The sequence below is a fragment of the Ochotona curzoniae genome, unplaced genomic scaffold, assembly GCF_017591425.1.
Source record: "Ochotona curzoniae isolate NIBS_2020 unplaced genomic scaffold, NIBS_Ocur_1.0 contig_3622, whole genome shotgun sequence".
In the NCBI taxonomy this organism is placed as follows: Eukaryota; Metazoa; Chordata; class Mammalia; order Lagomorpha; family Ochotonidae; genus Ochotona; species Ochotona curzoniae.
In genome coordinates this window covers 12,516,338-12,540,299 of record NW_024465926.1, presented here as the reverse complement: position 1 = coordinate 12,540,299, position 23,962 = coordinate 12,516,338, and the positions used below count along the sequence as shown (strand labels likewise).

General features: G+C 43.6%; 1 protein-coding gene and 1 long non-coding RNA gene across 2 annotated transcripts in view; one reads left to right on the top strand and one right to left on the bottom strand.

The window, feature by feature from the left end:
• The window catches only part of LOC121157956 (cytochrome b5 type B), a 38,329-nt gene extending 35,444 nt beyond the window's left edge, over positions 1-2,885 (top strand). Inside the window, exon 5 of the mRNA XM_040982453.1 lies at positions 1,654-2,885. Coding sequence (XP_040838387.1) covers positions 1,654-1,744 — 91 coding nt within the window. The 3' untranslated portion in view covers positions 1,745-2,885. The remainder of the gene's footprint in view (positions 1-1,653) is intronic.
• Positions 2,886-8,897: 6,012 nt separating this feature from the next.
• LOC121157958 overlaps positions 8,898-23,962 on the bottom strand; it is a 62,742-nt gene continuing 47,677 nt past the window's right edge. The window contains exons 2-3 of the long non-coding RNA XR_005884125.1: positions 17,897-17,992; positions 8,898-8,916 (exon numbers count right to left, since the gene is read on the bottom strand). This is a non-coding gene — a long non-coding RNA (uncharacterized LOC121157958). The remainder of the gene's footprint in view (positions 8,917-17,896; positions 17,993-23,962) is intronic.

Genomic DNA, 23,962 nt, shown 5'->3' with positions numbered 1-23,962 from the left:
GGCAGAAAGTTATTGTTGTACATTAGTGATTGTTGTACCTTTGTCTCCTTTGGTGCAGGAGAGATGAGCTGCCTCTGGTTCTCTCCTTGGTGGCAGTTAAGTATTAGGGAAGAGTCTATGAGAACTGCTGGTCAAAAATTTACAGTCTTTTATACTGAAACACTTGTCTATTTACATGTTTTCTCAGAAATGCTGCTTTGGAACTCCAGGCCCTCAAGTGGCCTGAATATGTTGCCCATATGGGGAGAGTACTTCAGAGCTCCCCTATGCCCCATTGGTGTTACACTACAATCTTGCTTGTTTTTTTTAAGCAAACCTGCTTGACTGACATTCTGAATCTGTCCCGGGTAACTTTCTCCTGTAATTTAAGTATAAAAAGTTCTAGGCAGATTTAGGCAAAGAAAGTCACTTTTATTATGAATCTCAGCTGGTTTTATTGGTTTCAAAACTTTAACAGGAAGACTTGCACAAGTCTTAAGAGAGGGTAGCCAGGTTATTTGGATCGTGGAAGAATGATGTCTTAGAACTAGCAGAGTTAATAAACCATTGTAAAGAAAAATTACTTTTTATTTTATTTATTTATCTTTTAAAGACTTATTTTAATTCTTGTTGGAAAGGCAGATTTAAAGAGAGAAGGAGAGGCAGCGAGACATTTCAATTCTCCAAATGACTGCAGTGGCTGGAACTGGGCCAGTCCGAAGCCAGGAACCAGGAGTTTCCTCTGGGTCTCCCATGTGGGTACAAGGTCTCAAGGCTTTGGGTCATTCTCTGCCTCTTTCCCAGGCCACAAGCATGGAGCTTGTGATGTGGAGTAGGGAGCATGAACTGGTACCCAAATGGGATGCCAGTGCTTGCAGGCAGAGAATTAGCCAGTTGAGCCTCCTAAAAAGAAATTGTTTTAAGGAGAATAATTAGTTTTCTGAATTTCTTCAGGAAATTTTTTTTGCAGTATCTTGTATAAGCCTACTTCCAGTTGCTTAACTCTGTTAGAACTATTAATATGCTGTGTGCATATTCCCTGACTAGCTTTCAGGCTTAAATAAAGATTAAAAGGATGGGTTTGGAATCAAACTGCCTTAACTATCTTATAGCCTGGTGATTTGAGGTAGAGAAATCATAAGGTCAAAATATTACTATCTATTTCATAAAGTTGTTAAGAGGATTAAATATTAAGCAATTAGAATAATGCTGATAGATGTCTCAGATAATATTGTTTCCAAACTTATAATGGGAAATATAACTTGCAAATGGTATAAATACCTGTGTATTAATGCTTATTCTTCTTTAAAGTCATTCATCGGGGATATGTATAAAACAACGTGTAAAGTACAGGGGAGAAAATCTTAAACTATACCCAATCCCATATGATTTTATGCACACATGTACAGAGGTTTGTGCACTTTGTTTCTGATGTCATCTATGCAGTCTATTTTAACCTTTTTTGAAAATTAATTTTCAGAATATATTTGTCTTTTTAAAAATTACTTTTTAGTTTTGTCACTCCAGTCTGAAAGCTGTTAAACTTCCCGAGGTAATCCAAAGCTCCATTCCTATATTAGCTATCAAAATGTAAATGTTGAGAGAGAATGAACGTTTGGTTTAAATACTCATAACTCTATTGCTTCTCTTCCCCATTCCTTGTCTCCCTTCTAGTTGTTGGGCGTATTGGATTTTCCCCATCCTGGGCGCTATTCTTGTAGGTTTCCTGTATCGTCACTACTCGTCGGAAAGCAAATCCTCCTGAGGAACTCATGCCAAAGTCTGGAAGGAACATCCACTTGGGAGCAAAAAGTAGAGGCTTGCTTTAGGGGGCTATAGCAATGTCCTCAGATCCTACCAGTTAACATTCGTCTGCCTTGGAACCAAGACAGTTGGCCAGATTCCCGCCTCTGGGGCCAATGTCATTTATCTCTCAGAGGTTTTTACCCAAAGCACCACTGCTCACTTTGTGTCCTTGCTGATGTTTCCTTTCTTTGGTTTCCACAAATACCCTGCCATTTTAAAAACTTCATGTTGGCAACTACAGTTTTTGTTATAGTGACAATTGCTCTTTGATAAAAATGCCTGCCTTTCAATACTTCCAGTGAACATTAGACATTTTTAACTGGACAGTGCTCTATTTTTGAAAACTTTATCTTTCAATTTTTATTTCAGCTAATTTTTTAGACATTTTGATTTTCTTATTTATTGTAGAGGAGCTTAATTCATGAAGTAAAGGTGCATTCCTATTGGTGAAAACACAGCTGCTAAATGATCTTTTGTTTATAGTTGCTAAAACTGGGAGAAAAACCTTGTCATTTCATGTTCCCATGCCAGTGTAGCAGGCAATTCTTCCCATCCTGTGAGTCCAGCCCACGTTCTTTCTGAGAGCTGCTGGACAACACTGTACTTCCCTTTGATGGGAAATGGGAAGAGATAGAGGAGGGAAAGGATGAATTGGGATCCTGAGAACTTAGTGAGTTCAGAGGAATCGTTCTTTTGAGAAATACTGAGGAGCACTACTCTAGGACAGAAGCTTCTGGAAGGTTGCAAAGTGTTCGCTTTGGTTTAATTCTATTTTCTAATCATCACTTTACCTTGGTTATCTTTTATTGATAAAACATAAGTGCTTAATTATGTTCATATAATAGCTTCACTAGAGATTCTTGGTATTTTTTTGTTTATTGATCAGTACATTTTTGATTCCTCATTTTACAAAAGTAAGAGACTCCATTTTGATCTGTTTGCCCCAGTAAAATAACTTGAAAATGACATTTTGAACATAGGAGATCGTGACAAGAGACTTGTTTTCCATTTCATTTGTATTTTGCCCTCTGTGGCTCCAGCTTGTGGTTTTGTTCTGTTTTGTCATCAAGAATAATAATAAAAAATAAATAAAACTGGTAGCTTTTTTGCAGATGTGCCTTTTGTTGAGACATCACTTGTGATTTAGAATTAGGAATATGTTACTGTCTCTTGCTGGTTCAGGGGTTCTTGGTGGCATATTTGGCTTTATTTTTCCCCTTGGAAGCACTTGAGGAGATAATATGCTGGCTGTTTGCTGCCAGCCACTGTGGCGACTGCCACTGTGCCCAGAGCCATTGTCCTATCCAGCAGAGAGCAGCCTGGTTCCAGAAGGACTGTGCATACTGCTCGGCATCTCCTCCCTCCCTTCCGTCTTGCCAAGGGTTTGACGAGACAGGAAACTGCCCAGCAAACTAGTGTCTGCCCATGCAAACTGTTTAAGAAAAAGTTCAACCCAGGTCTTGTATCCTGTGATTTAGCATCTGAATGAATTCGGAATTCATCAAAATAATATTAACCTTGTACTTGCATACTTGGTTATGATATTTTTGGAATAACTTACAGAGATTTCTGGCTGACTTTATATATTAAGGGTATGGGTTTAGTAAAACTTTTTTCTTTAGAAAGTGTTTATTAATGTATTTTATGATGCTCCTGTAAGGCTGTTTATCTTGGTTATTAGGTAACAAAAGAGGTGTGACTTCATGCTTCCTCCTTTAAAGGGAAAGAAAGGCTACCCTGAAGATGGAGATAGCGGCGCCCATGGAGTACTTTGCAGGAGTGGTAAAGAACAAAGGAATGTCAAGGAACTAGAAAGAGAACATTGGAGCTAAAAGTAAGCCAAGAGGCAACCTGCATCCATTGTAAAAGTGTGTTGGCAGTCTCTAAAATTGAATTAAGAGCATCAAGCTGTTATGTTAGAGCATTACAGTCTTAAGTAAAATTGGTGTTTTTTTGATATTTTTAGGGTAAGCACCAGTGCAAAAGGTATGTTTTTCTATTTTATATTGATTTTCTTTTCCTGGCCATATTTTTACTGAGTGTCAGAACAGATGTTCAGATGCTGTTTCTTGTCCTTGAAGTCCATGTGATGTCACTTTGCATGTAAAAACCAAATAGAACACTTTGGGGCCCACTTACTGTGATTATGGTACCTCAGCCAGGTATGGAAATAAGCAGCCAGGTATGGAAATGTAGATCTTGTGTGAGAGTTCACAGAGGTTTTCTTGAACAAAAAGTAACACAGAAAAGACTTATTTCAGAAGTAGACAGGAATTCTAGAAATGAACTTTACATTACTGGGTAGTGAAACACTTCTCCACACGTGATCCAGCAACAGGACATCCCTGTCACTGACAGCCCCTGGGGCTGGTTGGCCGGTGTTTACTGTTGAGCACAAGGGGCTGTCACTGCTGCGTGCCATGGAGTACACATCACAGCTGGTCAGTACTAAGGGAAATCTTGTGCCATCAAAGTGGATAATATTGGTGCCCATTCCCCAGAATATTCCCAGCTCGTGACTTTTTAGTTTCCAGATGACTTATACATTTTTAAAGATAAAGAATGTGGGAGCCCCAGCACATTGGCCTAGCGGCTAAAGTCCTCACCTTGAATGTGCCTGGATCCCATATGGACACCGGTCCTGATCCCAGCAGCCGTACTTCCCGTCCAGCTCCCTGATTGTGGCCTGGGAAAGCAATCGAGGACAGCCCAAAGCCTTGGGATCCTGTACTCGCATGGGAGACCTGGAGGAACCTGGCTCCTGGCTTTGGATCAGTGCAGCACTGGCTGTTATGGTCAGTTGGGGAGTTGTCATTGGACAAAAATCTTCCTCTCTGTCTCTCCTCCTCTCTGTATAACTGACTTTGTAATAAAAAAAACAAAAATATATTTTTAAAAAAAGATGAAGAATGTTATGGAAGCAAAGTTCATACTGTATTTAGTTCTTCTCATATGACTTCTTAAGAGAAAACAAAATCCATTGAAACCTGTAATTTGAAACAGTGCAGTTATTTTAGCAGCCATCAGAAATACATGTCTTGTGACATATGAGTATCATGAGTTTATTATCAATTAGTTCCACTGCAGAGCAATGAAAAGCACTTAGTAGACTGGATTTACCATCATAGTATCTCATACTTAAAATTGCAAGTGATATCCATCTGGTTCCATTCCATTTTAGGAGACAAGAATGCCAAATATTGGCATTCATCACTTGTGCTAAAGAGCCAAGTGTGCCACAAGAATCAGTTCTGGTATCACCTCAGATGAAATTGCTTTGGTGATTCCCCCAACTGAATCACTGGACTCAGAACCTCATCCATGAAGATAATTGCAGGTTCCATGGTCTGACCATGGTGTGCATGTGTCAAAGCTGAGCCTCCTCAGTGGCTCAGATGGAGCAGTGGACAACATATCCAGGTGCACATGGAGGATATGGCAGTTCATTGGAGCCTGCGGTGGATACCTGGTACCATAACAGAGGATGGAGGACAAGTTGATCAACTATCCCAGCCAAGTGTTGGCAGTGAATATCTGGGCAAATGGAGACTCTAGGGTGGACTATGTCAACCTGTGGGTTCTGAAGTGATTTCATTGTGCTTGGAGTAGTGAGATGGGCAGTAATTCAGAACTGTTGAACTATGGAACCTCTTGAGCAGGACCATCAGCATGCCCCACATAGGGGATCCTGGTGTGGTGTCAGGTGGCTTTCCTCCATCCCAAGGTACAGAGGCACTTGAGAGGCTGGTTGTGGTTTCTCTCGTCCTCACCTTTCCCCTAGATACAGGATGGAGAAAAAGAGAATGTGGAAATTGTGATCTCACCCACCTTTCTGTAGCCCTTGACCCTTATCACCCTAATCAAACTATCATCAAAAATAAACATAATTAATTTTTTAAAAAGCCAAGTGTGGAATTTGTGGGGGGTGATCTCATAAGGAAGTTTTAAAGAAGCAAATCTGCATTTTCTAACTTTTCCCTTATGTATTTCTTTCTTCTTCTTAAGATTGATTTTATTTTTATTACAAAGTCAGATATACAGAGGGGAGGAGAGACAAAGATCTTCCGTCCGTTGATTCATTCCCCAGGTGGCCACAACAGCTGGAGCTGCGCTGATATGAAGCCAGGAGCCTGGAACTTCCTCTGGGTATCCCACCTGGGTGCAGGGTCCCAAGGCTTTGGGCCATCTTTGACTGTTTTCCCAGGCCACAAGCAGGGAGCTGGATGGGAAGCGAGGTGCAGGGATTAGAATCGGCACCCATATGGGATCCCAGCATGTGCACGGCAAGGATCCACTAGGCTACCACACTGGGTTACAGCATCTTACTGAAGTTGTGGTAGCTGCTATTTGCTCACCTGAACACATTTTGCAATTTTGGAAAAACATTATGACTATTAACTTTGTTTTTTGTTTGTTTGCTTCACTCTCAAGTATGAATGAACATTATTGACATTCCTTTTGTGTATTCAATAATGGAGTTTGTTTACCTATTTTATTGCAGCATATTTCGAACAAAGATCTCTGTCTCTTTCTGCTGGAATGTGCACACAGTGAATGTTTGTTAGAACTACCCACAATAAACATACTGTTTTCCTTTTCTTGCCCAGACTTTGGTTATTTAAAAAAGAAAAAGAAATCTACCCCCACCCTCCTGTAGACATGTTTAGATTCTGTAACCTTCAGGTGTTGTAAGAAAAGAATTTGTGAGGTATGAAGGTCTCCTGTGTCTATGCTAATATAATTTAAGTTGGTGGGGAATTTGTGAACCTGCAGGATTCCTATTGCTGCTCTTCGCTGGAAGTGAATTGCTTATTTAAAAATCATGACACACACACAAATCAAAGCTTTTGCCTGTTAATAAATCTGAAGTCAGAACGAGGCACGCTTGGAGTGGTTGTGGAGAGGAGGAGAGGTCTATTTTAACTGAAATGTCTTGATAAAGAAAGGCAAGCACAAGATAATAAGCAATGTGTTATTATCTTCAGTGCCAGTCTTCACAGGATTGCCTTTCTTGGAAATATCTAAACTGCTTGGGAAAAATTAAACATTGAGATTAAATTTCTAGTGACTTAATAAAACAAGGGGACTAAGCCATTTTGTAATTGCCCTTAAAAGATACTGATAGGCTTTATTCGTGATGTTGCTGATGAGAGATCATTCGGGGTGTGCGTATTTCATAATTACAGGTCGAGGAGCAGGAAACGGTAGTGTCTTTCTTATTGCCAGTGTTTGAATCTAATGTTTAATCTTTGATACTAACAGGAATTCATTACGACAGCACTCTTCCCTGATGATGACTATTTGGTAGGTGCTTGACAAATCTTGATTGATTCATGAAAGCCTGAGGTAGAGGACTGTGATAGCTGTTTCACAAATTTAAGGTAAGAGACACACAGTCTATTAAACTGCTGATAATTTGCAGCTGAAATCTAATAATAGCTAAATAGATATATGCTACTTGTTTCCAAGTATCCTTAAGCTCCCCTAGTGCAGAAATTCACTTTTTTTGTTGTTATTTTGTGTCAGCACTCTTCATATCTTTGAAAAGAAGAAATACTCTTCACTTTAAGGCACCCCCAATTATTTATTAGTCATAGAGTAAGATACAGGAACCTATCTCATAGAGTAAGATACAGGAACCTATTTAAGCTTACAGAGGTTACAAAAAAAACTTAGGAAGCAGTGATGAATGAGTGTTGGATGCAAAAAGCACAGCTGCCCTCAAGATCCTGTTGAGGGTCAGGACCCAAAAGGACAATGTGAATCGAGGCAGAGGTGGGCGACCTCGTCTGTGTGCAGTCCAAATTCCTCATAGAGATGAATGACTGAAAGTGACAACTGGGCCCGGCACGGTGGCCTAGTGCTAAAGTCCTCACATTGTATACACCAGGACATCATATGAGTGCTAGTTGTTTATCCTCTGTTCCACTTCCATCCAGCTTCCTGCTTGTGGCCTGGAAAAGCAGTGGAGGGACCCTGCACTCGCATGGGAGGCCCAGAAAAAGCTCCTGGTTCCTGGCTTCAGATGAACACAGTTGCAGCCACTTAGGGAGTAAACCAGCAGACAGACCTTTGTGTCTCCTCTCTGTAAATCTGCCTTCCCAATAATAAATAAATAAATCTTCAGAAGAAGAAATAAGTGACAACTGAACAGCAGGTAGTATACAAAGATCTGTTTCTGTTCCCATCAAGGGCATGAGGACCCATTGCTCAGGTTTGCCTAGGAGGAGGCTGGCATCATCCCAAGGTGTGGGTGTGACTGTCTCTATTAACCGAGGTAGAGCAGTCTGAGGAAGTGCCTTCAGCATCCTCTAAAGGCCCAGCATTATGCTGGGCTGTGAGGAAGGCTACAACGTGCAGTTTTATCATGAAACCACCTTGGAACACTTGAAAAAAAAAAAAATAGCAGTGGCTCTCCCTGCCACAGTTCAGTCTGTTTCACTGGAATCTGATGTGTGGGAAGGGTTGAGAGAGCCGCTGCCCTGAAAACTGCCAGGGAGAAAAAGGTCATGTACAAAGAATCAGGAAGTGGATCTCAAAGCTTCCCAAGTGCAGCACTGTAAACAAGACGCAGCAAGAGGCTGCCTTCTGAAGGAAAATCTAACCAGAGTGGAGCGCAGCAGCCAGCCTTCAGATCGAGCTCCAGTGTAGAGGTAAATAATGTCAGACAGGCAAAAGTAGAAAACACAGTAGAGGACAAGGTTGACTGTGAAACATACACACACAGCTTCCTTCCAGTAAGAACCACAAAATCCCTCCCTGGAAGGACAACTGGCATACCAATGGTGGCCCAAGGCGCTGACTGGAACCACATGAGACTGGTAAAAATCCAGGGAGAGCATATTCCAAATTCAGCCATGCCCTGGTCTTGGTAATTGTCAGAAACCCATTTCTATACAGGTGAACTGCAATTATGGAGTAGCTGGCTTAGGGATCAGCCTCCTATGGGCAAGACGACAATGCTGACAGGGGGATACAGGAAGGCAAAGCTTCTGGGAGGTTCAGGAGAGGGGACCTCTGCCCATGGCTAATGGATCCAAGTTAGCTCCACAGCCTTGATCAGGTCATCAAGGTTGATCAAGGATGGCTTTGGGCCATCCCTGACTGCTTTCCCAGGCCACAAGCAGGGAGCTGGATGGGAAGCGGGGCTACTGGGATTAGAACTGGCACTCATGCGATCCTGGCCCTTTCAAGGTGAAGACTTTAGCTATGAGGCTATTGAGCTGGGCTGTTCATATTATTTTAATGGCTATTCTAAAAATGTGCTAGGGATTCTTAGCTGTTCATTTGTTAAATATCTTACTCTGGAATTTAGATGTCATGGAATATGCATTTCGTTAGTTTTCTATACCATGTTCCAAACTGCTCTGATTAGACTGGCACAGGTTTATAGTCTAAGATCTAAGGGTTCCTGTTTCGTTGTAACTCTTACCTTCCAAGCAGTTGTTTTATTTAAAGATATCCTTTACTCAAGAACTGCCTACTTTTTTATATCCTCTGTGATTTGACTGAATGTTACCCATTGGGTTTAATCTGACAATCTACTCTCACTCAGCCACTTCCACTTTCAACTATTTCTGCCTTGCTCTGGTACCCTTGAGAGTCCTTTTCTATGAGCCAATGCCAAGCACCTATTTCCAGTTAGTTCCTACCGCCAAATGGGTTTTTTCATGAGTTCCGGTCCCAATTGATCGGACTGCCTGTGTTGTTTTGGGCTCAAAAGGAAGTGGAGCCACTCAGGCATTTATTAGTAATATCTGCCAGAGATAGGAAGAGAATGCTGGGATATGGACCACATGTTTGCCATGTGGCCCTGCTCAGACTTCAAAGTCCAGTCCAAGCTTCACTTTCCCCATTAGACCTCAAATTACTCCAGTCTGCTTCAAATCAGTTCTCCATCCTAAGTGCCTGTCACACACGCCTGTGCTTTCATTCTTTGCTCTTGAATGGATTTTGTGTTAGTCTTCCCAGTTACACTAGAGTTTCTTTGAGGGCAGGAATCTGTGCCCAGCACAACACCCTATCCATAGTTGGTGCTCAGGGGTCATTGTTTGATTGGCGTAGTCAATGGGCTGAGAGCAGTGAAAAATGTGCCCTCTGCTGGTATGATCAAAAAGAGCATTCTAAAAATCGGCCTCCTTGATCATTTAAAGGTGCAGCCCACAGAGATTTCCTCAAGATGTTGAGGGTCCTTGCTAGAGGACCCTTGGCTCTGCTTGGGAGAAAACTGAAATCTGAAATCTAAATAAAAATGAAAAATCAAGTATCCAGGGAATACTGAATGATGGTTGGCTATTCTAAGTGCAACTAAGATGACTGATGATGCTCAGATGTAATATTTTTACATTTCTTGAGACATGCTGAGGTTGAAGCTCACACAGATCAAGTGTGTTGGACCTGGCGCCATCCTAGCAGCTAAAGTCCTCGCCGTGAATGTGCCCGGATCCCATAAGGGCACCGGTTCTAACTCCAGCAGCTCCACTTCTCATCCAGCTCCCTGCTTGTGGCCTGGGAAAGCAGTCAAGGAGCATTGGGATCCTGCACCTAGTTGGGAGAGCTGGAAAGACTTTCCTGGCTCCTGGCTTTGGATCGGTGCAGCATCGGCCATTGTGGTCACTTGGGGAGTGAACCATCAGACAGAAGATCTTCCTCTCTGTCTCTCCTCCTCTCTGTACATCTGCCTTTCCAATAAAAATAAATAAATCTTAAAAAAAATCAAATGTGTTATTGACATATTTTCTCAGAATTATACATAATAGTATGCATTCTGTTTGGGATATGTTGCCTTACAGATGTGGTGTAGTCAAGGGCAGGCATAGTGGCACAGCACAGTATGATTATCATTAATGCACTTCAGTTTGGGATTTGCACATCCCATATCAGAGTCCAGCTTCTGCACTTTCAGTCTAGAGTCCTGCCACTGTGAATCCTCAGAGCTAGCTGACAGTAACCCAAGTTCTTGCACTGCCACTACCCATGTTGGAGACCTAGCTGGGGTTCCTGGCTCCTGGCTTTAGCTTGTTCCAGCTCTGGCTCTCTTTCCCTTTTTGTCACTATGTCTTTCAAATAAATAAATAAAACTTAAAATAAAATATATAGTACAGTTAAACTATTGGAAACATTTGTGAAAAAATTTCCTCAGAAAAAACAATTTCCTCAGGAATGTCAATTTTGTGGTAAATATTTTCCTGAAGGATCCACTGGCTTTTTGATTGACTGGAATTGCTGTTGTGTTTGTGCTTTCTCTTTGGTGCTGAGAACAGTTTCAGTTGATTGAAAATCTTTTAAAGAAAATTAAAAGATTTGTTTTTATTTGAAAGGCAGAGTTACAGAGAGGAGAGACAGAGAGCTTTTATACTTTGATTCATTCCCCAAATGTTCACAACATAGTCCACCATTTCTCCCAAGCTGTAAGCAGGGAGCTGGATAGGAAGTGGAGCAGTCAGGACATGAACCAATGTCCATATGGAATGCCGACACCACAGGTAGAGGTCTGGCTTACTACACCACAACACCAGCCCCTGAAGATCTTCTCGATCAAAATAAGAAATTACTGGTATCCATAGCACATATGTGTGTAAAATATTATATACATACGTATCATGAAAACTGACCTTTGAGGCCCAGCACAGTAGCCTAACAGTTAAAGTCCTTGCCTTGCATGCTCAGGATCCCAGATGGGCACTGGTTCTAATCCCTAGCAGCACCAATTCCATCAAGCTCCCTGTGAAAGAAGTTGAGGACATCCCAAAGGCTTGGGACCCTGCACCAACATGGGAGACCTGGAAGAAGCTACTGGCTCCCGGATTTGGATTGGCACATCTCTGGCAATTGCAGCCACTTGAGGAGAAAATCTATGGACGGAAGATCTTCCTCTCTGTTTTGTCTCTTCTCCGAATATCTGACTTTCCAATGAAAATAAAATAAATCTTAAAAAAAAGAGAGAAAACTGATCTTTGAAATTCATTTACTAGGTGTCCTATCATCCACAGATGTGTACATTTTACCATTTAAAATAAAAACATGGCCATTCTATGCACTGCTTTTGATTGTCTTCCACTAATGAGCATAGCTGACCTTCCCAGCTCTTGAGTAACAGTCTTCTTCTAACAGGAGTTCACCCAGTGTTCTAAGAATAGTTGTGACTGTCACTCGGATGGAAGGAATGTCATGATACATACCACAGCACCTTCAGAAGGTGAATATTCAAACACAGACAAGTGTAGCTCTCATATTTGCAGTATCCTTCAGAGAAACGGAGACAATATTCAAACCTGTGGAACGACTGAGTAGCTATTGGATGATACTGAGGAGGCCGAAGGAATCTGGGGTTTTTGAGCTGTGAGTCCCACATCTTGTAGCACCCAGTGGCATACCCAATGTATCAGGTCTATCAGGTGATTAGTGAAGAGGTAGGAAGGATTTGTTCTAAGTGTATACTAAAACATGTTCTGTGCTTAACCAGTAACAGACACTATCTCAGTAACTTTGAAAAATATGTTTATGACTCAGGACCCAAACAGGCAGAGCAGAGAGGAAGGATCTTGATGTTAAGAGGAGACAGAGGGAGAGAAGGCAAGAGCTGCTGTGTTTATTTTGTTGTGGTCAATTTATTCTTTCTCACAGAGACTTTACCTCTTACCTTGACTCACCAACTGTATGTTCAGCCAGAAACCTCTACTCTTTTTAACCCTTATTACCTTTTAGCAGTGTAAGCCAGATTGGTTTTTTCAAGCTGATTCTATTGAATTATGTGGCTTTCCATGGGGAGTTTTGGATGGGCTTAACACCCAGCCCAGCCCAGCCCAAATAAGTACCAGACACTGGAGATCATCCCATTCCCCTGGTCTGATTGGTCACACATGTGACCCAGTTTTCACCAATCCGACATCTGTGGAGGAACTTCTCGGAGGTGTTTCCTCTCTATAAAGAGAATCATGGGAAAGAATTGCTATGGATTTCCTGATGCCAGCCCAAGAATGAAACCAACACCGAGGACAGCCAAGTGCAGTGATTGCAAGAATGTGGTTCTTGGTCAACCTACTGCTGACCCAGTGGACGCTGAAGCCTGCCCCACAGCAGGAGACCCTAGTTTTCCCTATCGTGGAAACCTTTCAATCTGAGTTTCCTACTTGCAGCTGGAAGCATCCTCACTGATAAATTCTGAAGAGAAATGACTCATAGGGAAATCATGCTGCCGGCTTCTGATTAACTCTGGCCTCCAGAGATAATTATCTGGGCCATCAGATATATAAAAATATGGAGGTCATAAGATCAAAATTATAGAGGTTCCCTGTAGGAGAGGGTAGGGCTGGTGCCTGGGAGGGGCCCGAGAGGGGCTTCTGGAATGCTGGTAATTTCTCCATCTGGGTGGTGGTTAAATGAGTGTTTACTTTGGGATAAATCCTTCAAGCTGGATGCTTACGATTTGTATACATCTGTGCCTGCAAGTTATACTTCGATTTTAAAAGCTTATGTAATGATATTATATTGTAATCAGACCTCAAAACAAATTGTTTACATCTGGACCAGAAGGATATGGAGCATGGTTGTGTTTTTCGGCAGCCAAGCGAAGCTAGAGGAATGTACTTTCATGATAAACACCCAGGAGCCCACAGCAAAGCTTTCATATCACTAGTGCCTGGCCAACTTGCTCTTATCTCAGCCACAACAATTTCCCTTTTGGTTTGCATGGAAAGGCCTCAAAGCCTTGCAAATGGCAATGGTTCTTTTCAGGTTCTAGTCACGATTAATGTTAAAAAACAGAATAAAAATAAACAGGTCAGAGTCTGTTCCTGGAGACCTCTGTCTAATGACATTCTCAGAAAGAGAAGTTCTCCGTGGGAGGCTACACCACAAGGAAACTACAGGCAAGAAACTAACTGCAAGGAAACTATGGCAAGAAGAAGGCCACTGTGAATATAGTTGGCCTGAATCCCTGAGATCTCACGGCACAAGAGGAGTAATGTGTTGATCAGTCATTTGTGGAAGAAGGATGTGTGGAACTTTGAGGACCACAGTGTCCACAGACATGACCCTGGCTCTGCTAGAAGAAACCTGACTTAGGGAAGTTACCATAAACTATCAGAGTGGAATTGGACTCGTAAAGGCAAGATGTGGAACTGCCAAGTCATGAGGGGGATCCACATGGGAAGGGATCCCATTATGATGCTAACTGGGGAGTGCAACTGGTTGGTGACCAGGCACAAGATGATTCTAATTCTTTTTTGGTTTGTTTTTGTTTTTTATTATTTTTCTTGATGATTCTAATTCTTAATAGAGATGTTCCTACTCTATTGAGCAGCCCATGGACTAGGAGTACCTGAACAATGCAGACCAAACAATCTCCTGTTTCTGTTTGACCTAGCTCTTCAAGGTTCTGTCTCATCTATATCCTTACGTACTTGTAAGGTAAGTTAGATAGTATCACTTAGGAGACAATGACCAGGAAAACAGGCTTCAGAGTCAGAGCAGCCTGGGTTGGAGTCTTGGTTCTGGCTCACTGAGGGAGTGGTATTGCACAATTTACTCAGCCTGTTTCAATGGTTCTCAACCCGCAGGGGACATTTGGTAACCTCTGGAGATAATTTTGATAGTTAGAACTGCAGGAATGCCATTGGTGTCTGGTGCATGGAGGCCAAGGATGCTGCTAAACATCATGTAATGTACATAGCCCCCTCCTCCACATACTACCCCAATCCCCACAGAGACGTTCAGTTCCAAACGTTGAGAAGCTTTGTGTCCAAGTTGATTCTCATACTCTTGTCAGTGAAATGGAGACATCAACCTTACCTCACGGGATTGTTACAAAGATTAGATTGAATAACATTTGATGAGACTTTTCTGTTCTTTCGCCTTTTCCTCTGTTCTAGTACCTGCCCTTTAAGGACCAAACATCTGCCCTGAATTAGGGCTCCACAGGCTGTCTACAAGCATCCCAGTTAGTCCCACGGAGGGTGTCCCTAAGCTCACATTTTGTGTGATGATGAGACTCTGGCCTTCTACCACTGTTGATTGGACCAGAGGTGGACACTTGCTCCACATGAATACAGTTAAGAGTCCTCTCCTCAAAGAACTCTGTACTTTATATGAGAAAATGCCAGGCTCAGTCCAACTGGCGTCTGGGTTGGAGAAGATACAAACCTGAGAGCTGTGGGTGGTTATTTTTCTCACATGCAGATTGGGATGTAAAGACAGCTAGAGAAAGGGAGGAGCACATAACAGTTATACACAGAAAAGCAGCGGAAAAGAGTTGGAAACTCCTCAGTCCATTTCCAGGCCATATCCTGCATACCATTTGTCTTCATTAGACTTTTTGTTTTGTTTTGTTTTTGCCTACACTGGCTTCAGTTATGTATTTCTTGTGCCCAGGAGACTCATAATGACCACTGATATAGCCTATGTCAAAGCACTTCAAAGGTGCCTGAGAATAGCAAGTCCTGAATAAGTGGCAGTTATTATTTCCCATTTTAAAGGAGAGGATGTTAAGGATGTTGAGACTAAATAATATATCTTGCCTTATACAGCTTCAGCTCTGGAACCCAGGCTTCCTGGCAGCTAGGTTGAGTTCCGTTCTGCCTATGCTTTTTGAATTGTGAAATAAAACTCTCAGAGCATAAGAAGGTAAGCACCTGCTGTGGCCTGGATGTATTGAGTGTGTTCTCTGAAGGTTTCATGTTAGAAGCTTGGTCCATGGGCAATGTTGGGCAATGTTAAGAGGTGGTAAAAACTTTAAGAGAAGGCTTAGAGAGGATCATGGAAAGTGCTTCTCTGAAGAGGGGTTAGGAGTTCTGCTTGAACTGTAGGTTATTACAAAGAAGGAAACTGACTTGTCTTTGCTCTCTGGCGTCCTCTCTGACCATCTGATCTACCTCCCACATGCGCTTCTGCCACCATGCTGTTTGCCACAAAGGCCTTGCAAGTGCCTGTACCATGCTGCTTGAACTATCAGTCTCCAAAATGGTGAGTCTCTCTTTTCTATAAGTTCTATAGAAGCATTTTGTTATAGCAAAGGAAAATTAACTAATGCAGCCACACGCCATTCAATATGATCCCCCCCATATCCAGGACAAGGACTAGAAAATTGGTAACAGCTCCTGAAGACCTTCCTGTAGCTCTCCTTAACCCGTCTACCTCCTCCTACCAGAGGGAACCAATGTCCTCCTAATTACAATAATTTTTATAGTTTTTCCCACCTATATTTGCAACTTTAAGCCACATCATTTAGTTTTGCCTGTTTGGGAACTTTAAGACAGTGAGATCAAACTATGAATATTCTTTGGTGACTTGTTTCTTTCAACATGTAGTGATACTTTGTATATTTTCTTTGATGTATAGACCACAATGTAGTTATCCAATCTACTACTTACAGACATTGAGTTATTTGCATTTTTAAGATGATAACACTGTGAGTATTGTTCTCTGTATAGTTAGGTGCATATGTACAGAAATGTCTCTCAGATGTCTGCCTATGGGTGGATCTCCAGAGTTTAAGACTTCCCTTGCTCCACATCTTTGGGTTCTTTCCCACATAGGTAGATGCCAGTATCTGAGGTTGCTTAATCAACCATTGTATAGTGCTATGGACACACAGAAATGTAAGACAAAGAAAAAGAAACAAAGAGATCTTCCATTTACTGGTTCATTCCCCAAATGTGCATTGCTAGAGCTGGATCCAAGTACTTGGGCCATCTTCTGCTGCCTTCCCTGGCTCATTTGCAGGGAGATAGATTGGAAGTAAAGCATCTGGAACTTGAACCAATGCTCTAATATGGGTGCCAGAATCCCAATTGTCATGCTTGATCTGCTGCACCAGAACTCTGATAGCAACACACAGATATTTAAAATGCAGTGTTCTCCGGAAATTTAAACTTGGAGCAACCATATGACCTGGCAACTCTACTCCTCAGTATATATCAAGGAAAACTGAAGTCACAAGTTCACACAGAAACTCATGCACCAATTTTCATGGAAGCAGTATTAATAACAACCAAAAGGGCGACACGATCTAAGAGTAACAGAATGTTACTCAGCCCTGAAAAGAACTGAAACACTGAGTGGGATGCCAACATAGGTGAGTCTTGACTGGTGATGCTGAGTGAGAGAAACCAAATGCAGAAAACCACGTAAAGTATGACTGCTCTGATGGGAAGTGTCCAGAAGAGGAAAATCCATAGAGACAGAAATTTGACTGAGGTGATGGTCTGTGAATACACCAAAAATCAGAATTATGTCTTCATTTTTTATGAGTATTATGATATATGATTGATATTTTCATTTAAACATGTAAATTGAGGCAGGTGTTATAGTGCAATGAATGTGTTAAGCTGCCATTTGGGATGCCTATATCCCATATTAGTACCTTGGACTGGATCTGATCCAGGTTCCCTCTGATGCACAGCAGTTGGGTTCTTGCCACCCATATGGGAGACCCAGATAGAGTTTTGGGCTCCTGGGTTCAGCTTGACACAGGCCTGGTTAGAGTGGCCATTTAGTGAATGGACCAATGGAAGGAAGATCACTTTCTCTATTTCAAATACAGTTTCATAAAAGTAAATAAAAGTGAAGATTTGGCCCCTTTATTGGTCAGAGCCCTTGTTGGGGTCCTGGTAGGTCACAAATTAGCCATTCAAAATGGACAGTGTACTGAAGGGGGCTATTGCCAGAGGTGCAGGTAGTGGGGAAAGAAGCTCTAGTGAAGTGCTCATTGTAGGGCAGGCCACCCTAGTCTAACAGGGCACAGGGATAAAGCGATTATTAGAACCCTGCAGAGCCCCAGCCAGGCACCATTGCAGGAAGTGAGCCTCCTGGCACCTTCTTGTGCCTCTCATTGGGATACACAGCTGGAAGCCAGGGAAGGTAGATGGAGCCAGCAGGTGTGAACTGCAGAGTCTGCAGGTACACCTAGTACAGAGTACTGTCTCCCAACGCAGGGACTGGAGCGGGAGAAAGGTGGGAGTGACTGAAGATGCAAATGGAGCATGTTACTGTGCCCAGGCTCCTGGATATCACAGAATGAGTGGGAGACAAAAGAATTATCAAGTGCAGTCCATCGGCAGCCTGGCAATGGGTAGGGGTGGGGAGAACATGCTTGAGTGTTGGGTGCCCATACCTGGGAGAGTCTTTCCAATGAGGAGCTGCTGCTAAAGCTGGGACCCCAACATCCAGCCTCCAGGTGGTAATGGTGCTGTTTCTTGAGCAAGGGAAGCTGGGAAGAGAGATGGATTTGGGGCTGCATTAAAGGTAGACCTATGCAGACACTGCAAAGGAACAGCTTAAAACCTAGTGAGAGTCTTTGGGGCTTATGGGAAGGCTGACAGCAGGGCCTGCCTCTCCAAAACCAGGGACTAGTGTAGACGGCACTCTCCCTGGAGGCTACACCAAATGCTGGCGCAGCATGCTGGCTTCTCGCTCTCGCATGAGGATCCTTCCAGTGTTTATTGGGACTTCTGCCACATCCCAGGTCCTCCCCTTTCAATTAAAGGCAGGAGAGCCAGAGAGAGAGAAAGCGCGTCTGCTGAACACCAAATGGGACCTGGCCTTGAATAAAGCAGATGCCCTACAAGGCCCCAGGGAGAACCGTGGGCTTGCCAATCGTTCAGGGTCCCTGGTCTACTCAGAAAAGCAGAAAGGTTCCTGAGCATCAACAGGGAGTAGGTTAACAACCATGACTGAGGCACAGTCAGGAGCACAGCAAGAGAGCTCGGCATCAGCCATGGACACGGTGGGGCTCCCACCAATGCCTGCCACAGCCCACTGTGAAGCGCTTTGAGCTGTACAGCTGCTGGGCGCACAGCGGCTTTTCTCTCATGAAGGTCTCTCCCAGCTGGCTCCTTGCCCAGCTAGTTGCCCACAGACTGGAAAACAAAGGCTCACTGGCCTCCCTAGAGACCTGGGCTTAAGGGCTGGGCCTTTGCAGGCTGGGCGGACACTGTTGATTTTTTTTTCCGACTGCAGAGAATGTGACAGCCAATTCCTGTTGGAAGTGGCTTTTGTTTACTTTGGAGCACAAAACACTTTTCCTTTCTCGTGATTGTTTCAGTTCAGGTCATGTTTAGGATGGGGATGAATCTCCAGCCTGGTGGCATGCCTTTCAGAACCCAGGTTAAGTTTTGGGGTCACAGAACCAGTTGTACCCCAGATAAAAATGGTAGATATCCTCCTAAAAAGCAGATGCTTACACACCCCTAAATTCAACATTTAATCTCCACCCTAGTAAGTTAAGATCCCTTGGGTGGAGGAAGCTGAGCCCCCTCCAACCCTCCTCCATCCCTCACCCTCACCCCTGCACCAGCTTTCTTTTCAGTGTGAATCTTAAAATTCCTTTTCTTTAGCACTTCCAGGGGCCAGCATTTCTTGCCCAACTCATGCCTAAATGAGTCCCACGTGTCCGTCCTGCTGCCAAACAGGGACCCTTGCTTCCCAAGGCTTCTTCTGGCAGAAGGCAGAGTTTTGCAGGCTGGAGAATCTTCCAGTGTCATCCACGCGTCTTTTTCATGAAAGGCTGGGGCAGCAGGCATCTCAGCAGATTCACAAAGAGGTGGCACAGCGTTGGCGAGGGCTTGAGGGAGACAGGCGTTGTCTGGTTTTGTTAAATTCCAGAAGCAATTCACTTTGCCAAAAATGCCAAAAATAAAGGGACTGTCTAGACACTTACATATTAGAAGCTCTAACACAAAGAGGGATCTGACCTGGCTATCCTTGATTCATGCTTCCAACACAAGTCACAGGGTCCGATATTTAACAAATGTGTGCTGTGGGCCAGCCACTTGCCAGGCTGTTTTCTAGGCACTAGGTACTTAGCAACAGGCACACAAGGGCCCAGATGGTTCTAGACAATGACAAGTGCGAGGATGAGTGTGGAACAGGCTGAAGTGATCTGTATGAGGGTGGTGGGGACGTGATCAGAGACATCTCCAGGTTGGCAGCCTTGGAGCTGAAACCAGAACATATGCAACCCCAGTGGGGCAGGGAGGAGAGGGAAAGGGGCCGGGAGGGGTGTCAGGGAGTTCACCTATTCCGTACATCCAGACACTGAGGTCCAGAGACAGCAAGTAGCTAGTTCCAAATTGCACAGCTATTAGAATCATTCTTGAATGAGAAAAGATAATTTATTCAGTGTCAATATAGACATAGCATATGTATTATATATTAACTTATAGGTTAATAAATACAAATAATCTGTACATGGGTTCCCACTTATCTTCAGATTTGCTTTTCATGGTTTTAGTTGCTGTCATCAACCATAGTCTAAAGATAAGAGATAGAAACTTCCAGAAATAAACAATCTTCTTCAGAGTGGCATGATAAAATCTTGTGCCATTCCCTCTGTCCACCATCCTCCATGGACATGAATTCATCCCTTTGTACAGGCATCCCTGCTGTATGCACTACTCACTTGTTAATTTCTCTAGATATATTGAAAGAGAGTGATACCACATTCCCACAATTTTTATTATAATAGGTTGTTGTGGTAGTTCTGTGTAGTTATCAGGTGTTATTGTTAGTCTCTTGATGTATCTAATTTATAAGCTGAACTTTCAAGGGTTGCTGGGTGAGGTACCTATATTTCCATTTTGTAGCACCTGGGTTGAATCCCAGCTCCAGATCCTTCTGATCCATATCCCAGGAGGCTGCGTTAGAGCGATGGCTCAAGTGGTTTCATTGCTGCTACAATCTGGGGAGACCCAGATTGCATTCCTGGTTCCCAGTTTCAGCCCAGCCTCATCCAGACCTTAACAGGTATCTGGGGAGTGAATCAGTGGATGGGCGTGCAAGGCTGTCAAGACCCCATAGGAACCTTAACACAAGCTAGAGGGGCCAAAGTCAAGATGTTCTTCCAAGCCCAAAATTTCCTGTTCCTGCCCTTCAAAAATAAAATATGAATCCTCCGTAAGGGAAAGTTGCTTGGCTGCCCTTGTCTCTACAGAATGGTAACATTTTTGGCAGGTGAGACGAGAGAAAGAGAACTGACATGTATTAAGTGCCATTTTGATCTCATCCTACAATCGCCTGTCAAGACTCAAGCAATCAGCCTCTTTTGTGTGTGTTGCTTTCTGTTTGTTTTTGTTTTTGAGATGAAGAAACTGCAGTTCAGAGAGGTTAGGTAAATTGCCCATGGTTGTACAGATGATGGATGGCAGGTCTGTGTCTGTCTGGTTCTCATTCTTACCGTACCATGCCCAACTGGTGGGGCCAGTTCAGCACATTGAGAAGACCCCAATAAGCCGGTGGTACCTGGGATCATGGCTGCTCCTTGGAGGAAAACTCAGCTCCTCTGGGGGTCCACTGCCTTTTCAGACCATGTGGGCGTGTTGAGCACAGGGAAGCTCAAGATCCTTCCTAGTGGTCCAGATTTTTCTCTGCCAAGGAATCTAACAAACGGGGAGTCTAGGTCCTGAGATAAACAGACCTATCAGCTAGCAATGAATCAAAGAGGGAGGAAAAACCAGAGCCATTCTCCGGGCTCTTGAAGAGGCTGGAAAGAGTTACCATGTATCAGGGAGGCAGCCCGAGGGACCAAGACCCTCCTGACCAAGAAATGCTAGGCTGTCAATATTGCCCTGCCAATCCCATCCCTGGAAGTTGCTCCATAGGAGGGTCCTGCAGGGCTCTCGGGGGCCCTAAGGTTTCCAACACCCTGCACCCCTGCTACTCCTCCCAGCAACCACTGGACTGTGGGTATCACCCAGGGCTCCTCTGGGCCCTGAAGGAGGTTTTGCAGGTTCCACCTGGTCTGATGTCCAGGACTGTCTCACAGAGAGACTGGGGTGACATTCCTGGTGACTGCACAGTGATAAAGCCAGCTCACCAGCTGTGAGCCATATGCCAATCACACCTAGACACAAACAAGAACGAGGCAGCAGCTCCTCTCTCCTTGGCTTCCTCACTGTCTGCGGGGCACAGATGCCTTATCCTGGACTGCAGGTTCCTTGGAGGCAGGCATGTGTGTCTCCCTACTATTATTTGTTCCTCTTATATTATTATCTTTTAAATGAATTAACTCAGGTGGACCAATGCTCTGTGTGCCCAGGATTTGACATTTCAGCTGGTGCTATAAGTCCACGGAAAGGCAATCAAGGCATTATGCATTATGTATAATGGTTTGTGGTCAGATGTATTTGGCTTCCAGGGTGCAAAGTTTAGATCTCCCCAACTGTGGAATGGAGGCAACAAGGCACTGTTAAGGATTAAAGGTTACATGGCTTAGTGCTTTGCAAAGAGCCTGGAACGTGGCAGTCTTTGGGATGAATGAGGCCGTTTCTGCAACTGGTATCAGTGACTTCAACAGCTGCTTTCAGACTTCTTGTACAGAGACCCATATCCTCATCTCATTGTGTGCACATGTGCATCGTGGATTAGAACTGAAATTAGAATCTTAAGAAATAATACCCTTATTGAAGGTGTTGAAGACTGTTATTTTCTATTCTAGTCAGCTTAGTTGGATAAAAAGTGATGAAAGCGTTCAGGAGAGCTTTTTGGGTTAATGAACAGGTCCTCTATTTTGTTTGGGGGATGGTACTATGGGGAATTTGTCAAAAGTTGTTGAACCCTATGTTTTAAGCAGGTGTATTTTATGGCATATAGATTATATCAGTAAATTTACAATTCTCTAATTTTCTGAAATATAATTTCCATAAAACTCTTTTAAAGAGTACAACTCAGTGGTCTTTTAGTATTTCCACGGAGGAATTATCTAATTGTGCTACTTTCTGCACATTTTCATCACTCTAAAAAGAAAGGCCATACTCACTTGTGGTCACTCCCCATTCCCTGGCCCATTCCCTTCTAATTGCTAATCTCTTCCTGTCTCTATGGATTTTCTGGTTCTAGTCCAGGGGGAACGGGCACAGGACATGGGCTCAGGAGCCAGAGCAATCCTGGGCCTCCAGGAGTAGGTCCACCCAGCATCATGAACAAAGGCCTAAACTGGAGTCCTTGTTCCTCTGGCCCAGGTATGGGTTGGGGAATTGCTTGAGCTTCTGAGAAACCTGCAGGGACTTATACTTTATGCCTTGTCTCTCTCTGATGTCCACCCCAGGCCCACACAGGCCTGGGAACCTGCTCCATATTCACACTAACCCCTCCTTGTGGTGACTGTGCACAAAGAAGCCTCTGGTGAAGGACTGGGGAACAAGATCAAGATGGAAAACCAATCCCAGAATGTAAAGAACTGAAGGGAGATTTAGGAGACCAGCAGGCAGCAGCCAAATGTGGGTTTGCAACTGAGGTTGCAGGAGAAGGGTGAATGCAGGTGGTATGACTGGCTTTCTACAGAAGAGGAACTGGGAGGTGACCTGGTCCTGTCTCTGCCTCCTACGCTTAGGTCCTACCTGGTATTTTAGAAAAACTCCTTACATCATCCTTACTGACTCAGAGAGGTGTGGACACTCACTTGCCTCAGAAAGACATCCAAGGAAGGGAGAAGTCAGGAAAGACCCCTCCCACCAGGTGTGTGTGGGCATGAGGGGCGGGAACTCCCTTCCTGGCTGTCAGGGCTGGGGACTGGCAGCATGGGGTGGGCCTGACCTAGACCACTGGTGCCAGCTCCACAGTCACCTGGAAGCAAGTCTGCCCAGGGGTTTCCGAGAGAGAGTGGAAGGCATTGTGAGAGGATGAAAGTAAGACCTGGGGGCTCTAAAAGTCCTCTTCTCCTAAAGAGAGGATTCTGGTGACATCTATAGAAAGCCCAGCTGCACACTGATAAGGGAAAACCCTGGGAGATGCTGATGGTGTTCTTGGCAAGAAGCACCTTGGAGAGAACATGCACTCTCTATCCTATGGACAAATTCATACCTGTCAATGCTAACCTTAAGGAGGATAAATTCTTACCACATTTAAAAAATTATATAATATTTAAAATACTATATACATGTGTATATTTAATGAATTCTTTTCCTCTGAAAGCCAGAGATATAGAGAAAGAGAGGTACAGGGAAAGAGAGATACTGAGGTTATCCATCTACTGGTTCATTTTCCAAATACCTGTGTCAGCTAGGATTGTGCCAAACTACAGCCAGGAGTCCAGAACTCCAACTAGGTCTTCCAGGTAGGTGGAGGAGGTCCCATCCCTTGAGCCGTCATCTGCACTAGCAGGAACCTGGAGTTGGAAGTGAAGTTGGAAATCAAGCCCTAGGCATTCTGATGTGGGTGTCCCAAGTGGTGTCTTAAACTGCTG